The 19896-nt window shown below is 43.8% G+C and overlaps 1 protein-coding gene across 9 annotated transcripts in view; it reads left to right on the top strand.

Moving 5' to 3' along the window:
* The window catches only part of col4a6 (collagen, type IV, alpha 6), a 165273-nt gene that overhangs the window by 107546 nt on the left and 37831 nt on the right, over window positions 1-19896 (top strand). For 5 of the 9 annotated variants that reach the window (XM_090214422.1, XM_090214424.1, XM_090214427.1 and 2 more), the window contains exons 5-14: window positions 3672-3851; window positions 3923-4042; window positions 6146-6202; window positions 6472-6498; window positions 6642-6704; window positions 7097-7132; window positions 10884-10925; window positions 15610-15699; window positions 17555-17608; window positions 19783-19845. In XM_090214422.1, the coding sequence (XP_090070548.1) occupies window positions 3672-3851; window positions 3923-4042; window positions 6146-6202; window positions 6472-6498; window positions 6642-6704; window positions 7097-7132; window positions 10884-10925; window positions 15610-15699; window positions 17555-17608; window positions 19783-19845 (732 nt within the window). Of the gene's footprint in view, window positions 1-3671; window positions 3852-3922; window positions 4043-6145; window positions 6203-6471; window positions 6499-6641; window positions 6705-7096; window positions 7133-10883; window positions 10926-15609; window positions 15700-16473; window positions 16567-17554; window positions 17609-19782; window positions 19846-19896 lie in introns of all 9 variants that reach the window. The other 4 variants (XM_036957760.2, XM_090214423.1, XM_090214426.1 and 1 more) reach the window with 1 other exon arrangement.

Consider the following 19896-nt stretch of genomic DNA (forward strand, 5'->3'; position numbering starts at 1 on the left):
TATTGCCCCCTCCACCTCTTATTGCCCCCTCCACCTCCTATTGCCCCCTCCACCTCCTATTGCCCCCTCCACCTCTTATTGCCCCCTCCACCTCTTATTGCCCCCTCGACCTCTTATTGCCCCCTCCACCTCTTATTGCCCCCTCCACCTCTTATTGCCCCCTCCACCTCCTATTGCCCCCTCCACCTCCTATTGCCCCCTCCACCTCCTATTGCCCCCTCCACCTCCTATTGCCCCCTCCACCTCTTATTGCCCCCTCCACCTCTTATTGCCCCCTCCACCTCCTATTGCCCCCTCCACCTCTTATTGCCCCCTCCACCTCTTATTGCCCCTCCACCTCTTATTGCCCCCTCCACCTCCTATTGCCCCCTCCACCTCCTATTGCCCCCTCCACCTCTTATTGCTTTCACTGTGGACATACTTTCACTGGGATCACAGAATAACATTGTGTGATGTTTTTTCTGTAAACAAATATAAAAAAGAGCTCGTTTTAATCCATATAGCAGATGGATGCTTCCTGTACCCTCTTTAGAGAGCTACTGTAACGGCCTAATAGGGTCAACTCTGTCTCTGTCTTAGGTAAGAGGTCTCCGTAAAGATGTTTGCTAGACATTCGTTGAGACACGGAGGAAGACTGCGAGAGTTATGTCACAGTAGTTATCAAAGTGTCATACCTTACAAACACCTTTACAGTGACCTCTTATCTATCACAGAGTAAAAATGTGTTCTATTTGGCCTTGGAGGGAGAGCGAGGGAAGGGAAACAATCAGGCAGGCAGGCAGACAGAGAGAGGGAGAGAAAGGGGTGAGAGAAAGTGGCCGACTTGTCTACCCCAACGATTTATATATACACTAGATGACTGATAGGGGGTGCTGTGTTGAAGCCGCCATGCCCATGCCATTGTAAAAAAAAAAAAAATGGGAAGCTATATAACTGCATTTATTAATGTACATTCGTTTTTGCCACGTTTATTATATTACAGACAGCTTAATGCATACTTGTAAATTAAAGAATGTGAGTTAAACATACAAATAACAAATATTTTTAGAAATTCCTTAAAGTACTTTTTTGTCCTTGAAATATTTAATTTAAATACTGTAGAATTCTATTCACTCCTATGAAGGACTGCTCCCTACTGAGGAATGCCAAAATGGCCGACCAGTCGGCCAAGACATAGCGTCAGCAATCCAGTGTTTATATACATCATTGGACCAACTGCTACATACTTGTATGTTTAGAACCAGGTGTGAGGCCTTTAAGCAGATCACTGCCTACACCTAACCTCTCCCTGTCATTAAGACCTATGTAGATGGTTAGGGATAGAGAAGTCACCCTAAGGCACAGATCTAGGATCAGCTTACCTTCCCAGAAACCTTAACCATTAGAGGTGAAACACCCTAACAGACCTTGGATCAGTGTCTATGGCAAGTTCATTCTACTCTCATTGTAAGCAGCAGGGCTAGCATTAGCCATTGGTATCAGCACCAGTGGGAGTTTGTGACTTAATTCGAGTCTAACCACTGATACAGAGTCAGATTTGTATCTCCATATATGTCAGGGTTAGGGTCAAGAGGTAGAGTAATCTGATCCTAGATCTGTGGTTAGGGGCAATTTCGACATTCTTCTGGTTAGCTCTGGTCCTGGCCAGGTTGATAGGGTTGTGTCTGGAGGCAGATGTTATATATCTATAGGACCAGGTGGTGTGGTGCAGAAATTACCCCTCTGTGTTTGTAAACTGACTCTGCCTTCCACTAATGGAGGGGTGTGTGAACTCTGAATTTGCTGTCTGAGTGTGTCCATCACGTGTTTTTGAGTCATCCCAGTCGAGGAATTCACTAAAAGCTCAGCCGCTCTCCTGACTCGTCTTAAGAACCCCTCTCCCCCTCACCCCCTTCTCTCCTCACCTTCTCCCCCAACCGAATGTGCTCCCTGCCCCTCATCCACACTTCTACTCACCCTCTCCCCTACACCAAAGTGCTCCCTGCCCTCTTATACAGCTGGTGTAAACTAGGACTATGACGATCACATGTCAGGGTGTCAGTTTAACCCTCTCCTAATCCATCCACCTCAGATTATTACTACCATTGGCTTCGTTGCTTTTAACTGTCATTACTTGGGGAGGGCAATAACTGCTCTCTGTCACCACCCTGTGGTGAAGGTTGGGTAATGAACGTTTAGATCTGTTGTAGCCCTGTCTGTCTTGCACACATTTGTAGGGAAAATATCAGTTTAGGCAAATATACACTTCCAAACACACATACTGTGTAGTCTCTCTTTCTCAGGGCCAGAATATCACCATTTGAATCGGATACCCCCGTTATAGCCACAAGCCTCAGCATGCCCACAGTGGAGTCTCTTCATTGCTATAGATTAAAGACCTATTGCACAATCACCACCACATCTAGCTACGTCTATATACTCAGGGGTTTCGTAGAAACTTTCTTCCTCGTCAAAATGTGCCATCACACCAAGGTTATTGTAGTAAACGAAAACTGAAACTAAAACTAACACTAATCATGAAAAAACAGCTTAGTAAACTGATAAGAGTTTCAGTATAGTTTTAGTTTTTCAAACAGGTGTGTTAATTATTTTATTAATTAACACACCTGTTGGAAAAACTAAAACTATACTGAAACTATTATATTTGACTTGAAAACAAGCTATATTCAAATAAAAACCATCATGAATTATGTTCAGTTTAATTTTTTTACCTGGTCAAAACTCGAATGGGGTTTCAATGGCGTTTTCAAGCTTTTTGGGAGGTATTCAAGCTACTGAAGCTGGTGGGTAAATGTGGCCAGGAAGTAGCTATGTTTCAAATAGGCCTCGCTTGTGAATCACTACAGAGAGGAAGAGGACAAGCGAGAGGCTTGACTCTTCCCAAAATCTGCCCGCGCAAAAAATACAGCGAGAAGTGGGTATTTTTTGTATGGAGGTCAATGAGAGAATGTCAAAGTTGGTAAAAAATAAAATGTACAGTATTTGCTAATTTGCTACTTCAGGCTTATTTGATAAAATAAGGTGTAGGTCCTTATGAATGTACTGATATAAGTGGCTGCACGTGGCATTCCTGCAACTTTGAGAAAGAGTTGTGCCTGTTGTTCACACGTGTATCTGCCCTCTCATTGGCTAGAATGTCTGTGCCTGATCCCGCGTCCTCACCGCCTTTGCAGACATTTATTCTCATTATTAGTGCGGTCAGTCCAGTATCTTGTCAGTATATAGATCATCTTTGATCACAATTACTAGTTATCACTAGCTAACGGGGGAAAATATAAGTAAAACTAATATAAAAACACAGAACTATAATAACCTTGCATCACACAAACACAGGCACGAACACACACACACACACACACACACACACACACACACACACACACACACAGATAAAACTAAAACAAGATGGACACCCTGCAATTTGTCGTTGAATGTTCCCTCACGTTTAAACTCCCTCTCACCTCTCCTCCTCCTCCCCAAAGGTCACCTCTGCTTCCCTTTATTTCAAGGACTTCCTATGATGTCATGTATTTGGTCATGGAAGTTAACATCCCCTCTTTCACCATCTCCTCTTCTTTCTCCCTCCAGAAGAGGAGTCCTCTTTTGAGGATATAGGACACTCCAAGCTTAGGTCCCGTCTCACCATGTATTTCCCCTCTGTGTCTCTCCAGGGGCGTCCAGGGGCCTTGGGGCCAGTAGGACCCAGTGGACCAGAGGGCTTCCCAGGTGACCAAGGGCCTTCAGGGCCCAAAGGAGAAAAGGGTCACGTCGGACTCGGGGGCCCCTCTGGGCTGAAAGGAGAAAAGGGGCCTATGGGCGTACCGGGGTTCCCAGGAACCGACGGAGTCCCAGTGAGTATTGTAGCGCACGCACGCACGCACACACACACTCACACACACCCTAACCCTATCTTTCTCTCTAGGGTCACCCAGGTGCGGACGGTGGCAGGGGTCTACCGGGAGCAGACGGGTGCAACGGTACCCAGGGAGAACCAGGTCCCAGAACTCTAAACAGTGGAATACCTGGAGCTCCAGGACTCTCTGTGAGTAACATCTATTATCTGAACTGTCTACTAGCTACTGTACTATTATCGTCTGTAGCTGTAGGGTTGTCCTCTGTAGCTCAGTTGGTCGAGCAGGGCTTTTGCAATGCCAGGAAAAATGTATGCACTAAGTCGCTTTGGATAAAAGTGCCTGCTACAGTGCCTTCAGAAACTATTCTCACCCCTTGACTTTTTCCACATTTTATTGTGTTATAGTCTGATTTTAAAATAGATTACGTTGAGATTTGGTATCACTGGCCTACACACAATACCCCATAATGTCAAAGTGGAATTATGTTTTTAGACATTTTTACAAATGAATTAAAAATGAAAAGCTGAAATGTCTTGAGTCAATAAGTATTGAACCCCTTTGTTGTGGCAAGCCTATAAAGTTCAGCAGTAAAACTTTGCTTAACAAGTCACTTAATAAGTTGCATGGACTCTGTGTGCAATAATAGTGTTTAATATATATTTTTTTATGAATACCTCATCTCTGTACTCCGCACATACAATGATCTGTTAGGTCCCTCAGTTGAGCAGTGAATTTCAAACACAGATTCAACCACAATGACCAGGAAGGTTTTCCAATACCTCGCAAAGAAGGGAACCTATTGGTAGATGGGTAAGAAAGAAAAAAAAGCAGAGATTGAATATCCCTTTGAGCATGGTGAAATTATTAATTACACTTTGGATGGTGTATGAATACACCCAGTCACTACAAAGATACAGGCGTCCTTCCTAACTCAGTTGCCGGGGAGGGAAAAAATAGCTCAGTGATTTCACCGTGAGGCCAACGGTGTCTTTAAAACAGTTACAGAGTTTAAAGGCTGTGATAGGAGACAACTGAGGATGGATCAACAACATTTTAGTTACTCCACAATACTAACCTACATGACAGAGTGAAAAGAAGGAAGCCTGTACAGAATATAAATATTCCAAAACATGCTTCCTGTTTGCAATAACGCGCTAAGATAATACTTCAAAACAAACGTGACAAAGAAATGTACTTCATGTCCTGAATACAAAGCATTATGTTTGGGGCAAATCCAACGCACCACATCACCGAGTACCACTCTTCATATTTTCAGGCATGGTGGTGGCTGCATCATGTTATAAGTATGCTTGTCATCGGTATGCTTGTCATCTTTTTTTGCTGCGCACAGGCAAAATCTTAGAGGAAGACCTGGTTCAGTCTGCTTTCCAACAGACACTGGTAGACAAATTCGCCTTTCAGCAGGACACTAACCTAAAACACAAGGCCAAACATACACTGGAGTTGCTTACCTTAGACGACATTGAATGTTCCTGAGTGGCCTAGTTGGAGTTTAGACTTAAATTGGCTTGAAAATGGCTGTCTAGCAATGATCAACAACCAACTTGACAGAGCTTGAAGGATAAACATATTGTGCAATAGTTGTACAATCCAGGTGTGCAAAGCTCTTACAGGCTGACCCAGAAAGACTCACCTCTGCATTCGCTGCCAAAGGCGATAATAACATGTTTTCACTCAGGGGTATGCATACTTATGTAAAGTAGGTATTTCTGTATTTAATTTTCAATACATTTGCAAACATTTCTAAACACATGTTTTCACTTTGTCCTTTGGGGGTGTTGTCTGGGTGAGATAAAATATATATATATATATTTCATCCATATTGAAATCAGGCTGTAACACAGCAAAATGTGAAATAAGTCAAGGGGTATGAAACACTTCTGAAAGGCACTGTAAATGGCATATATTATCATTGTTCTTATTATCATTGTCGTAGAGTATCTTTGCACTGTAAGACGAAATGATCTAGTGTAGTGTGTGTTGAACCAGACTGGATTCGCTGTGGGCAACAACCTTCATTTACATCAGTACTACATGACTGTAACGAGAGTCATCTAGTAACAGCTGGTGGTTAGAACGCTGGGCCGGTAACCAAATCGTTGCTGGTTTGAATCCCTGAGCTGACTGGTGGTGGTGGTGGGGGTCTGCATGGAGTGAGCTGGCAGCCGGAGGGTTACAGGCTTTAATGTGCTATGATCTCTTTCTTTCTCTCTTTCTCTCTCTCTCTCTCTCTCTCTCTCTCTCTCTCTCTCTCTCTCGCTCTCCATCAGGGTCCCACTGGTCCTAAAGGACAGAAGGGAGAGCCTGTATACGTTGGACTCAGTGGGGTAACACACACACACACACACATAAGGATATTATCAGGAGAAGTTTGACATTCCTTCCTCTCCCTCCTTCCCTACCTCATCTTTCCTATCCTGGAGATTGTTTAGAGAAAGGGAGATGATGTTGTTGCTATAATCTCATCCATTGAGGTCAGTCTGACCTGAAACGGACTCTCCTTCCTTCCTCCCTACATCCCTCTTTCCCCCAAGTCTATGTTTATAATGAACTGGGGCCAGTTGTTTAGCTCACAGTTTATCTTGTGTCCTTACAGGGAGTTCCTGGACCGGATGGTGTACCTGTAAGACATCTCATTACTATACATCAATATACTGGATTTCTTTCTGCATATGTAGTGTATTCGATAACTTGGTGTGTTCCTGACCAGGTTGTATGTGTTCTGTGTTCCTGACCAGCTTTTCTGCGTTATGTTTCTCTCCGTAGGGTCCTAGAGGTCCAGACGGAGGTCCCGGTGACTTCGGCCCTCGAGGTCCTGATGGATTCCTGGTACATACACACACACACATGCACACACACGCACACACACATGCACACACACACACACACACACACACACACACACACACACACACACACACACACACACACCTGTCTGTGTTGATCTAGATACAATATACCATTAATATACTGTATGCGTTCAGTATATTACAGAAACTATGTTATCCCAAACAGTGTCATGACAACCTTTGCATTACACAGAGTGTTTGTCATGTTTAATCTACACATTGGTTAATAAGACTAAAGCCAGTGACTTGGGGGAATATACCTCTCTTATTGTCTCTTGATGACTGTCTATTTTACAATAGAATCTAATAGATCTAATAGATCGGTCTTCTCTCCGACTGACTTCCTGTCTGTGTTGTGTTGTTTTTCTCCAGGGTGCTCCAGGCCCCCCCGGTCCCCCTGGCCCTGTAGTAAGTACTGGACAACAATAGATAGGGGAAAACTCCTGACCCTTCAGTAGTTATAGGCCTGGAGTTTTCCTGCTCTGCTATCAGGATGCCCCTGGCCCTGTAGTAAGTACTGGACAACACTAGATAGGGGAAACTCCTGACCCTTCAGTAGTTATAGGCCTGGAGTTTTCCTGCTCTGCTAACATGATGCCCCTGGCCCTGTAGTAAGTACTGGACAACACTAGATAGGGGAAAACTCCTGACCCTTCAGTAGTTATAGGCCTGGAGTTTTCCTGCTCTGCTAACATGATGCCCCTGACCCTGTAGTAAGTACTGGACAACACTAGATAGGGGAAAACTCCTGACCCTTCAGTAGTTATAGGCCTGGAGTTTTCCTGCTCTGCTAACATGATGCCCCTGGCCCTGTAGTAAGTACTGGACAACACTAGATAGGGGAAAACTCCTGACCCTTCAGTAGTTATAGGCCTGGAGTTTTCCTGCTCTGCTAACATGATGCCCCTGGCCCTGTAGTAAGTACTGGACAACACTAGATAGGGGAAAACTCCTGACCCTTCAGTAGTTATAGGCCTGGAGTTTTCCTGCTCTGCTAACATGATGCCCCTGGCCCTGTAGTAAGTACTGGACAACACTAGATAGGGGAAAACTCCTGACCCTTCAGTAGTTATAGGCCTGGAGTTTTCCTGCTCTGCTAACATGATGCCCCTGGCCCTGTAGTAAGTACTGGACAACACTACAGTGGTGGAAAAAGTACCCAATTGTCATACTTTTTACTCAAGTAAAAGTCACTCAGCAGAATACAGTACTACTTGAGTAAAAGTCTGAAGGTATTTGGTTTTAAATATACTTAAGTATCAAAAACCAGTATAAATAATTTCGCATTCCTTATAATAAGCAAACAAAACTGCCCGATTGTCTTGTTTTTACTTGTTGATATATATATAGCCAGGTGCATTCTCCAACACTTTTGTGTTTAGTGATTCTGTCAGTGTGTGTGAATTGGACCATGTTGCTGTCCCGATGAGCATTAGAAATGTAACAAGTACTTTTAGGTGTCAGGGAAAATGTATTGAGTAAAAAGTACATCATTTTCTTCAGGAATGTAGTGGAAAAGTTAAAGTGCTCAAAAATATAAAAAGTAAAGTACATATACCCCAAAAACCGACTTAAGTAGTACTAAGAGTTTACTTAAGTACTTTACACCACTGCAACACTTAGACACATGACCTGAAAGTCTTGCTCAGACTGAGGCTGTCCTAATATGGACACCGTACTGACCTCAGAGACAGCCTGTCTGCTCCATAGAAACTAATAAGGATCTCTATGGTGGAGACAGTGTAATGACACCACCAACCCGATAGGGGGGAGTGTGTGTACTAAATAACTAAAAACTGTGTACTTCATGTTGCTTTTGTCATAATGGAGATTGTCTGTTGTTCATTCTAAGTTATTAGAATACAAATGCTATGCATACAAATGCTATGCATACTCAGTCCATACTGGGGACTTTTGTTACTGGTGACTTATATGGAGACTGTTATAATGACTGTTATATTGCAGAACCAGTCAAAAGTTTGGACACATCTACTCATTTAAGGGTTTTTCTTTATTTTGACTATTTTCTACATTGTAGAATAATAGTGAAGAGATCAAAACTATTAAATAAGGAATCATGTAGTAACCAAAAAAGTGTTAAACAAAATATATTGCATATTTTAGATTCTTAAAAGTTGCCCCCCTTGATGACAGCTTTGATGAAAGCTTTGCACACTCTTGGCATTCTTTCAACCAGCTTCACCTGGAATGCTTTTCCAACAGTCTTGAAGGAGTTCCCACATATGCTGAGCACTTGTTGGCTGCTTTTCCTCCACTCTGCGGTGAAACTCATCCCAAAGCATCTCAAGTGGGTTGAGGTCAGGTGATTGTGGAGGCCAGGTCATGTGATGCAGCACTCATCACTCTCCTTGGTCAAATAGCCCTTACACAGCCTGGAGGTGTGTTTAGTCATTGTCCTGTTGAAAAACAAATGATAGTCCCTCTAAGCTCAAACCAGATGGGATGGTGTATCGCTGCAGAATGCTGTGGTAGCCATGTTTGTTAAGTGGGCCTTGAATTCTAAATAAATCACAGAAAGTGTGACCAGCAAAGCGCCATCACACCTCCTCCTCCATGCTTCACGGTGGTAACCACACATGCGGAGATCATCCTACTCTGTGTCTCACAAAGACACGGCGGTTGGAACCAAAAATCTCAAATTTGGACTCAGACCAAAAAGGACAGATTCCCACAGGTCTAATATCCATTGCTCGTGTTTCTTGGCCCAAGCAAGTCTCTTCTTATCATTGGTGTCCTTTAGTAGTGGTTTCTTTGCAGCAATTCGACCATGAAGGTCTGATTCACGCAGTCTCCTCTGAACAGTTGATGTTGAGATGTGTCTGTTACTTGAACTCTGTGAAGCATTTATTTGGGCTGCAATTTCGGAGGCTGGTAACTCTAATGAACTTATCCTCTGTAGCAGATGCAACTCTGTGTCTTCCTTTCCTGTGGCGGTCCTGATGAGAGCCAGTTTCATCATAGCACTTGATGGTTTTTGCGACTGCACTTGAAGAACGTTTCAAAGTTATTGAAATGTTCTGCATTGACTGACTTTCTGACCTTCTTAAAGTAATGATGGACTTTCATTTCTCTTTGCTTATATGAGCTGTTCTTGCCATAATATGGACTTGCATGACTACATGATTCCATATGTGTTACTTCAAAGTTTTTATGTATTCACTATTATTCTACAATGTAGAAAATAGTAAAAATAAAGAAAAACCCTTGAATGAGTAGATGTGTCCAAACTTTTGACTGGTACTGTATATTGAACAAAAATATAAACGTGACATGCAACAATTTCAACGAGTTCATATGAGGAATTTTCAGTTCATATAAGGAATACGGTCAATGAAATAAATAAATTAAGCCCTAATGGATGTATTTCACATGACTGGGCAGAGGCGCAGCCATGGATGGGCCTGGGAGGGCATAGGCCTACCTACTTGGGAGCCATGACCAGCCAATCAAAATGAGTTTATACCCACATAAGGGCTTTATTGCAGACAGAAATAGTCCTCAGTTTCATCAGCTGTCCAGGTGGCTGATCTCAGACGATCCCGCATGTGACGAAGCCTAATGTGGTGGTCCTGGGCTGGCATGGTTACACTTGGTCTGCGGTTGTGAGGCCTGTTGGACATACTGCCAAATTCTCTTAAACAACGTTGGGGCAGCTTATGGTAGAGAAATGAAGATTATGTTCTCTGGCAACAGCTCTGGTGGACATTCCTGCCGTAAGCATGCAAATTGCACACTCCTTCAAAACTTGAGATACCTGTGGCATTGTGTTGTGTGACAAAACTGCACATTTAAGAGTGGCCTTTTATTGTCCTCAGCACAAGTTGCACCTGTGTAATGATCATGCTGTTTAATCAGCTTCTTGATATGCCATACCTGTCAGGTGGATGGATTATCTTGGCAAAGGAGAAATGCTCACTAACAGGGATGTTAACAAACACATTTGAGAGAAATAAGCTTTTTGTGCGTATGTGAAATCTCTGGTAACTTTTATTTCCGCTCATGAAACATGTGACCAACACTTTACATGTTGCGTTTACATTTTTGTTCAGTATAGTTACATCCATACAATTTTACAATGCTTGTCATGTGTAGGGTGATGTGTTGGCGTCCAAATGCAATACCCACTCTTGTTTTCCAGGGGAGCCCCAGTCTAGGGTTTCAGGGGGAGCCAGGAGACAAGGTACGCACCAACAAAACAAAACAACACAACTAATTATTAGATGTTAATGATCAATTTTATTGATTAGTAATCGATTAATCATATCAGTTTATTAGGTCTTTAGCATCTTATTCGCTCACCCGACCCAACCAGAACTTCCCCTCACCCCGTCCAACCATATCTACTGTACCCCTTCTTATCACTCATTGGATTTTAGCTATATTGAGAAGTAATTGATTTATTACGTCAGTCTAAAGCTATTTATGGCATGCAAAAAGAATACGGTGACATTTGGGATGCAGATTATGTCATATTACACTCTCAACAGTCTAAAGCTATTTAGACTGTTGATAGAGTGTAATATGACATAATCTGCATCCCAAATGTCACCGTATTCCTTATATAGTGCACTACTTTTGACCAGAGCCCATTTGTATCTATATGTCTTTCCCAATGGGAGGGAGACTGGCAACTTTATACTCACTGTAGATCAAATTAGATCAAACTGAAGACAGCCGGCTTAGGTTATTCTAGCTGTGTGTGTGTGTGTGTGTGTGTGTGTGTGTGTGTGTGTGTGTGTGTGTGTGTGTGTGGTGTGTGTGTGCGTGTGCGTGTGTGTGTGCGTGCGCGCCTGCTATGTGTGCATGCGTGTTGAGGATGGTTAAAATGCATGATGAAGGATGTCTTTTTGACCCCTGTGTGCATGCCATGTAATCGTTCTTGGTGATGGTTTGACACATCCTCTTCCCCTCTATTCAACCTCCTCCCATCTCCACCCCCCCCCCCCCCCCTGGACCTTACATACATCCAACAGTGCATTACCCTTTAGCCCCAACAGTCCCTCCATCCATCTCTCCTGACCTCCTCCCTCATCCCCCTCTTCTCTGTTTTTCCCACTGACACATCTACCTCAATACATCACCAGTATCAGTGGTGGCGATTGGGTGGAGATATGGGAGGATGGGCTCATTGTAATGGCTGGAATGGAAAGAATGGAACGGTTTCATTACATGGTTTCCATGTGTTTGATACCATTCCATTCACTCCATTTCAGTCATTATTAGGAGCCATCCTCCCCTTCACCAGCCTCCTCTGGTTTGTTCCATCTCTATTATTTAAATATGATCTTGTCTTCAATGATTTTACAGTTTGCCCCGGGTGTTTTTACAAATGCATGACAGTACTGCCACTGGGACGACTAGAGCCCTATGGAGGCGGCCATTTTGTTTCTCATTCTGAATCTGGACTCTTAACAAATCTGAACTCTAACAAATCTGAACTCTAACAAATCTGAACGAAAAAGATCACAATCTAATATGTAATTGAAGGAACGAACAGTTGTCCTGTGGCATTACTAAAATAACATGTTTCCTTACTGTTGGATGGCAGCTCAGAGATTATTCTAGAACTTTTCATCACCCTCATAAAAGTCAATAATTTGTGGACTCTACTAAAAGTAGTCTTAGCACATTAGTTATGTACTGTCTGTCGCTTTGGATAAAAGCATCTGCTAAATGGCATCTTTATTACGTCTGTGTTAAGACTACTTTTAGTTGGTAGAAACAGACAATAACATCTAGCATATTGTATCTATAAGATTCCCAACTAATTCTATATTATATTATGTATTATATTCAGCCTATAAAATCCACTGTATTGTAATATATTTTTTATATATTTTTATATAATAAGATCTCTGAGCTGTCATGTGGGTGGGCGTGTCGTGGTCTGTGATTGGTGCTGGAATCACTTGCTCCTGCTTCCTGTGCTGCGTTATATTCCTTTGACCTTATTTGGGCATGTTGGTGCTGGAACATCATGGGAGTTTTGCCTCAGTATTCAGTATCCGTTGCATTTGACCACCAGTGAGAATGAATGACCCACTAACATTCACCACCGATCCATCAATGGCTAAATCCGCCATCTTGCCATCTTATCCTCCCTGCATGTATCTTGTTGTTCAACCCCCCAACAACAACAAACAAACAAACAAACAATAACAAACTACTAATTGGAAGTCGTGTTGAAAGAGGAACAGCTAGATTCACTGATAAGCCTTTTGGATAGATGACAAGCAAGCATTTTAGTAAAGTCAGTTATTTATCACTTTAATTCCATTTTTTTCTATATTATATATTTTCTGTTTTGGCCTGAGGAAATTGCTCTCTAAATTGTTTTCTTCTCAGTGACGTATCGGAAGAAAGATAAAGTCGGCCAGAGCTCTCTCTCTCTCTCTCTCTCCCTTTCTCTCTTTATCAATCCCCCTCTTTCTCTTCAATTCTCTCTTTATCAATCTCCCTCATACACGTTCTCTTACTCCTCCAATCCTATTTCCCCTTCTTCGTTTATCGGTTGTTCCACGAAATAGGTGCATTTTGCGTTCCTTTGATATTTTAAGTAGAAATTGTGAACCGATACTGTTATATTAAATGTTATATTAAACGAAGTGCCCTTTAGTATAGACCACATGGATAATTAAATCAATCCGATTTTTTAAGATGAATAAAGGCTTGCTAAAAAATAAAATGGTGACACTTGCATTCAATTGCCCCTCCCTGTTCCACACATCAAACTTCCATTCCCTGTGTCACAAAGGGATTCGTGGCATATTTCAGATGAAATCGCCAACCCTGTTTCAATCAACCCTGTTACTTTATTTGGCACTTAAATGACATTAGATTAGAGGGTTTAATAGTCACATGTACAGTGTTGCAGATGTAATTACAGGGTACAGTTAGATTCTTGAGCTCCGAGCTCCAACAATGCAGGACGAAGGTAGCTGACTAGTGGTGGCTATTCAGCAGCCTGATGGTCAGGGGGTAGAAGCTATTGGCCAGTCTTAGAGTTTTTGCCATGATGCTCCTGTACTGTCTTAGTGATGGAAACGGGGAGAACAGGCCACAGCTCGGGTTGCTGCAGTCCCTGATGATCTTTCTGCGACACCTGGTGTTGTAGGTGTCCTGGAGGGCACGCAGTGTGCAGCCAATGGTGTGTTCGGCTGAGCGTACCACCCTCTGTAGTGCCTTGTGGTCCTCAGCGGTGGAGTTGCCATACCCCAGACAGTATATTTTCGATGGTGCTCCTGTAGAACACTGCGAGGGCCCTTGGGGACAGGCTAAATGTCTTCAGCATCCTGAGGTTGAAGAGTCGCTGTCGTTCTTCACCACTGTGTCGTTGTGGTGTAGGCACCTACTGTAGTCATTTTTATTATTGAACCTCTTGAGATGGGAAAACTCGTTTTTTTATAAATGTGAACATGTGCTATTTATTTGGTGAAATGTTTTTTTTATACCAAGTTACACTTCTCAAAAGGGACCGAATTGGTGGAACGACCTTATGCAATCCCACCATCTCATCCCCTACTTCTCTCTCTCACTTTGAGTCTCTCTATCGTTCTCTTTTCCTCAGTCTTTTTATCTTCATTTCGTTTGATCACCTTTCCTATCGTTCTCTTTTCCTCAGTCTTTTTATCTTCATTTCATTTGATCACCTTTCCTATCGTTCTCTTTTCCTCAGTCTTTTTATCTTCATTTCATTTGATCACCTTTCCTATCGTTCTCTTTTCCTCAGTCTTTTTATCTTCATTTCGTTTGATCACCTTTCCTATCGCTCTCTTTTCCTCAGTCTTTTTATCTTCATTTCATTTGATCACCTTTCCTATCGCTCTCTTTTCCTCAGTCTTTTTATCTTCATTTCGTTTGATCACCTTTCCTATCGCTCTCTTTTCCTCAGTCTTTTTATCTTCATTTCATTTGATCACCTTTCCTATCGCTCTCTTTTCCTCAGTCTTTTTATCTTCATTTCATTTGATCACCTTTCCTATCGCTCTCTTTTCCTCAGTCTTTTTATCTTCATTTCATTTGATCACCTTTCCTATCGTTCTCTTTTCCTCAGTCTTTTTATCTTCATTTCATTTGATCACCTTTCCTATCGTTCTCTTTTCCTCAGTCTTTTTATCTTCATTTCATTTGATCACCTTTCCTATCGCTCTCTTTTCCTCAGTCTTTTTATCTTCATTTCATTTGATCACCTTTCCTATCGTTCTCTTTTCCTCAGTCTTTTTATCTTCATTTCATTTGATCACCTTTCCTATCGCTCTCTTTTCCTCAGTCTTTTTATCTTCATTTCATTTCCGGGGCGGCAGGGTAGCCTAGTGGTTAGAGTGTTGGACTAGTAACCGGAAGGTTGCAAGTTCAAACCCCCGAGCTGACAAGGTACAAATCTGTCGTTCTGCCCCTGAACAGGCAGTTAACCCACTGTTCCTAGGCCGTCATTGAAAATAAGAATTTGTTCTTAACTGACTTGCCTAGTTAAATAAAGGTAAAATAAAAAAAATAAAAAAAATTTGATCACCTTTCCTATCGTTCTCTTTTTGTTTAATGTGTTCTCCTTCTATCTCTCGTTCCCTCTTTTCCTATTTCTCCCTCTCCATCCCTCTCCTTCTTCATCCCTCTCCTTTTCCCTTCTCTCTCCCTGGCCCTCTCTCTTTCTGGCTCTCTTTCTTGCCACCTCTCCCTCTCCTCTATCTCTCCACCTCTCTTTTTCCCTCTCCATCTTCTCCCTCTCTCTCAATCTTCCAACCCTCACCCCCACCCCCCTTTGCTCTCAAACTTCCAAATTCCTCCCGCACCTTCCAACCTCCTCATCCTCCCGTCTGATTGGCTAATAATGACTGACTCACATGTGTTGTCCTCTGGATCACCAGGGCGACGCAGGTCAGCCCGGACCCCGAGGCGTGCCCGGCGACGAGCCGCTAGTAGGCGCACCTATTACCACTATCTACAAAGGAGATAAGGTAACACAGACAGGAGCAGTGGTCCCCGCCCGCCGGAGGGGTGAGAAAGAGGGAGGAGAGACGGGGGGAGGAGGGGGGAGGAAGACACTGAGGCAGGGGGGAAGAGAGGGGACGAAAGGCTGGTCTAAGACACAGAATCACAAAAGCATCTTGATTATATATTATGGAAAGTAGTATTACAAAATACCATGGAGGGTGGAAGTTGACGTGTCTCTACTCTTTTATGACAGTCAACCTGAAGTTGACAGATAACCCGATGTTGACTTGCCTCCATCTTGCCAAACTAATGTAATTCTGCTTCTGGTGTAGCACTACAAAGCACAGGGGGTTGGGAAGCTCTTCAAAGCAAGTAGGATGCAAATAATCAGCAACTGTACTGTTAGCTGTGGATGACATCAGTAATGATAGTGTGGGATGTAAAAACGTATCGTAATAGGGGAAGGGATAGTATACTGTGTGACTGACCGGCCCTTCATACCCCCCAACCCCCCCTGCCGCCAAACTCTACCTTGCCCGAAACCCCCCCAACCCCCTACACTACCACCCCTCCTAGGGTCACACACACACACACACACAGTCCGTCCCTCCAACTACCCCTACCCCCTCTCCTCTCTAGACCAACCCTCCAACCTATCCCTCCAAATCTACCTGAAAACAACTGCTGTTGCCACCACCCAACCAATCCCCTCCCTCCTCCCCTCCAACCCTCCTCTCCCTCAACCCCCATCGTGTTGCCATGTAAAAACTCTCTCTTCCTTGGTTACCGTTACCCAGGGCGATGTGGGCCCGCAGGGAGACCCAGGCAGGCCCTTGGTCAATGGAGTGGTGGAGTTTGTGGGCTTTCCTAAAGGAGACAAAGGACCTAAGGTTTGTGATGAGAGAAACACACGTTCAAGAGCTCCAGGGCTCCAGAGAGGAGGCCTGGGTAACCGACCCACTCTCCCCCAGCCAGGTTGCTCCATCCTGGCATGGAGCCGAGCCGTGGTGGGGGGGTGGGTGGTGGAAGGTGGTGGTGATACTATGCCCCACCTATAGCTGGCTCGCTGGCTGGCTCCTGGAGTGTCATACAGTCCCCCGCGCCCCCCAACCATCCCCTCTCCCGGCCTACACCCCCCCCCCCCCTTCCCTCCCCCCCAGTGTCCGTGTCCCATTCCATTATCCCATTATACACCCGCACCCCATCGCAATGTCATACTGCAGTTATTATTGAGTTGTTTGTTTTCTTACTGTGTGTTTTTATATCCGTTGTTGCACACAGAATACAAAGTAAATGACAGGATTAGTGTAACATTGAAAGACAACGAAAATCTGCAGATATCAGGCAGTACTGTAAAGTGAAGAATATCTACTGTTTGCGTCATGCACATGTTTACAGAGAGACTTTACTAATGTTACTGTACTCTGTCAATCGGATGCTTTAGTGTCACTTCAAGTGGACATAAGACATAAGCATTAGCAGTGAAAGGTTTTCGTCATTGCTGTTCTGTAACCTGTTTTTGCCTCCTCGTTGCTTTATGCTGTTTATTTTTTTTCTTCCTGAATGATGGCGTCTGGACTTTCCTCCAGTGAGGACAACTGTGGGGTTGCCATTTTGTTTCTGTAACGTTTCCTTTTGCTTTTCTCTTCCCTGCTCTCTCTCTCTCTCTCTCTCTCCATCTCTCTCTCTTTCTCTCTCCATCTCTCTCTCTCTCTCCATCTCTCTCTCTCTCTCCATCTCTCTCTCTCTCTCTCTCTCTTTCTCTCTCCATCTCTCTCTCCATCTCTCTCTCTCTCTCCATCTCTCTCTCTCTCCATCTCTCTCCATCTCTCTCTCTCCCTCTCCATCTCTCTCTCTCCCTCTCCATCTCTCTCTCAGGGGGAAGGGGGTTACAAAGGAGTGCGTGGACCAACTGGTAGACCCGGCCCACCTGTAAGTGTGTCTGTCTTGTCTGTTGGGGACAATAAAGATTTATTTAATTGAATAGCTAGCTATTTGCAGTAGAGCATAAAGAATGCTATTTCAACCAAAATGGAGAATGTACTGTCACTGTTACTGCTTCAAACAGTGTGTGTCCCAAATGGCACCCATGCTCCCTAGTGTGCACTACTGTTCCCTAGTGTGCACTACTTTTGACCAGAGCTTTAAAGGGGCAATATGCCATTGTTACAGCAATTTGTGGACTGAAAATTCATGATGAACTCACCAAAAAAAGAAACGTCCCTTTTTCAAGACCCTGTCTTTACAAGATAATTCGTCAAAATCCAAATAACTTCACAGATCTTCATTGTAAAGGGTTTAAACACTGTTTCCCATGCTGGTTCAATGAACCATAACCAATTAATGAACATGCACCTGTGGAACGGTCATTAAGACACTAACAGCTTACAGACGGTAGGCAATTAAGGTCACAGTTATGAAAACTTAGGACACTAAAGAGGCCTTTCTACTGACTCTGAAAAACACCAAAAGAAAGATGCCCAGGGTCCCTACTCATCTGTGTGAACGTGCCTTGGGCATGCTGCAAGGAGGCATGAGGACTGCAGATGTGGCCAGGGCAATAAATTGAAATGTCCGTACTGCAAGATGCCTAAGACAGCGCTACAGGGAGACAAGACGGACAGCTGATCGTCCTCGCAGTGTCAGACCACTTGTAACAATACCTGCACAGGACTGGTACATCCGAAAATCACACCTGAGGGACAGGTACAGGATGGCAACAACAACTGCCCGAGTTACACCAGGAACGCACAATCACCCCCATCAGTGCTCAGACTGTCTGCAATAGGCTGAGAGAGGCTGGACTGAGGGCTTGTAGGCCTGTTGTAAGACAGGTCTTCACCAGACATCACCGGCAACAACGTTGCCTATGGGCACAAACCCACCGTCACTGGACCAGCCAGGACTGGCAAAAAAGTGCTCTTCTCTGACAAGTCGCGGTTTTGTCTCACCAGGGGTTATGGTCGGATTCGCGCTTATCGTTGAAGGAATGAGCATTACACCGAGGCCTGTACTCTAGAGCGGGATCAATTTGGAGGTGGAGGGTCCGTCATGGTCTGGGGCGGTGTGTCACAGCATCATTGGACTGAGCTTGTTGTCATTTTCAGGCAATCTCATCGCAGGTAATCTCAACACTGCGTTAGAGGGAAGACATCCTCCTCCCTCACGTGGTACCCTTCCTGCACGCTCATCCTGACATGACCCTCCAGCAAGACAATGCCACCAGCCATACTGCTCATTCTGTGTGTGATTTCCTGCAAGACAGGAATGTCAGTGTTCTGCCATGGCCAGCGAAGAGCCCGGATCTCAATCCCATTGAGCACGTCTGGGACCTGTTGGATCGGAGGGTGAGGGCTAGGGCCATTCCCCCCAGAAATGTCCGGGAACTTGCAGGTGCCTTGGTGGAAGAGTGGGTAACATCTCACAGCAAGAACTGGCAAATTTGGTGCAGTCCACGAGGAGATGCACTGCAGCTGTTGGCCACACCAGATACTGACTGTTACTTTTGATTTTGACCCCCCCCCCCCTCCCCCCCTTTGTTCAGGGACACATTATACCATTTCTGTTAGTCACATGTCTGTGGAACTTGTTCAGTTCATGTCTCAGTTGTTGAATCTTGTTATGGTCATACAAATATTTACACATGTTAAGTTTTCTGAAAATAAACGCAGTTGACAATGAGAGGACGTTTCTTTTTTTGCTGAGTTTATATACCCATTGATTCTTGCAGAACATAACTCATAAATGCTACATGAACTTAGATAAATTGTCTTCACCCATCAAAGCTCCAAATATAAGCTTGTTTTACTCCTTTGTTTGTAAACAATGCAATTGTAAACAACCACTGTATAGCCTCAAAACACGGTTAAAACTATCATTTTGATATCATGGATGGCCAGTATTTGAATCTATAGCTCTGTCTATGATTTTCACATTTCTCCAGCCCCATCCCTCAGCTATTTACCAAATCAGTGGCGGAATGACTGCTTTGTTATCGTTTGAACTGCAGATTGCCCCTATAAAGTAGTGGGCTACATAGGGAATAGTCTGTCATTTAGCAAGCAGTAAGTATGTTGTAAATGTTTGACTCATACGTCTGTTGCCAGGGTCCTTTCGGCTTTCCTGGCGAGGTGGGAGAGAGTGGAATTTTGGGGTATCCAGGGGGACGGGTAAGCTCCTCCCCTCCTTCTATGTCTGATAATGTCCCAATCGTCTCTCCT

This window comes from Oncorhynchus mykiss, chromosome 21, assembly GCF_057628025.1.
Source record: "Oncorhynchus mykiss isolate SJ-2025 chromosome 21, ASM5762802v1, whole genome shotgun sequence".
Classification (NCBI taxonomy): Eukaryota; Metazoa; Chordata; class Actinopteri; order Salmoniformes; family Salmonidae; genus Oncorhynchus; species Oncorhynchus mykiss.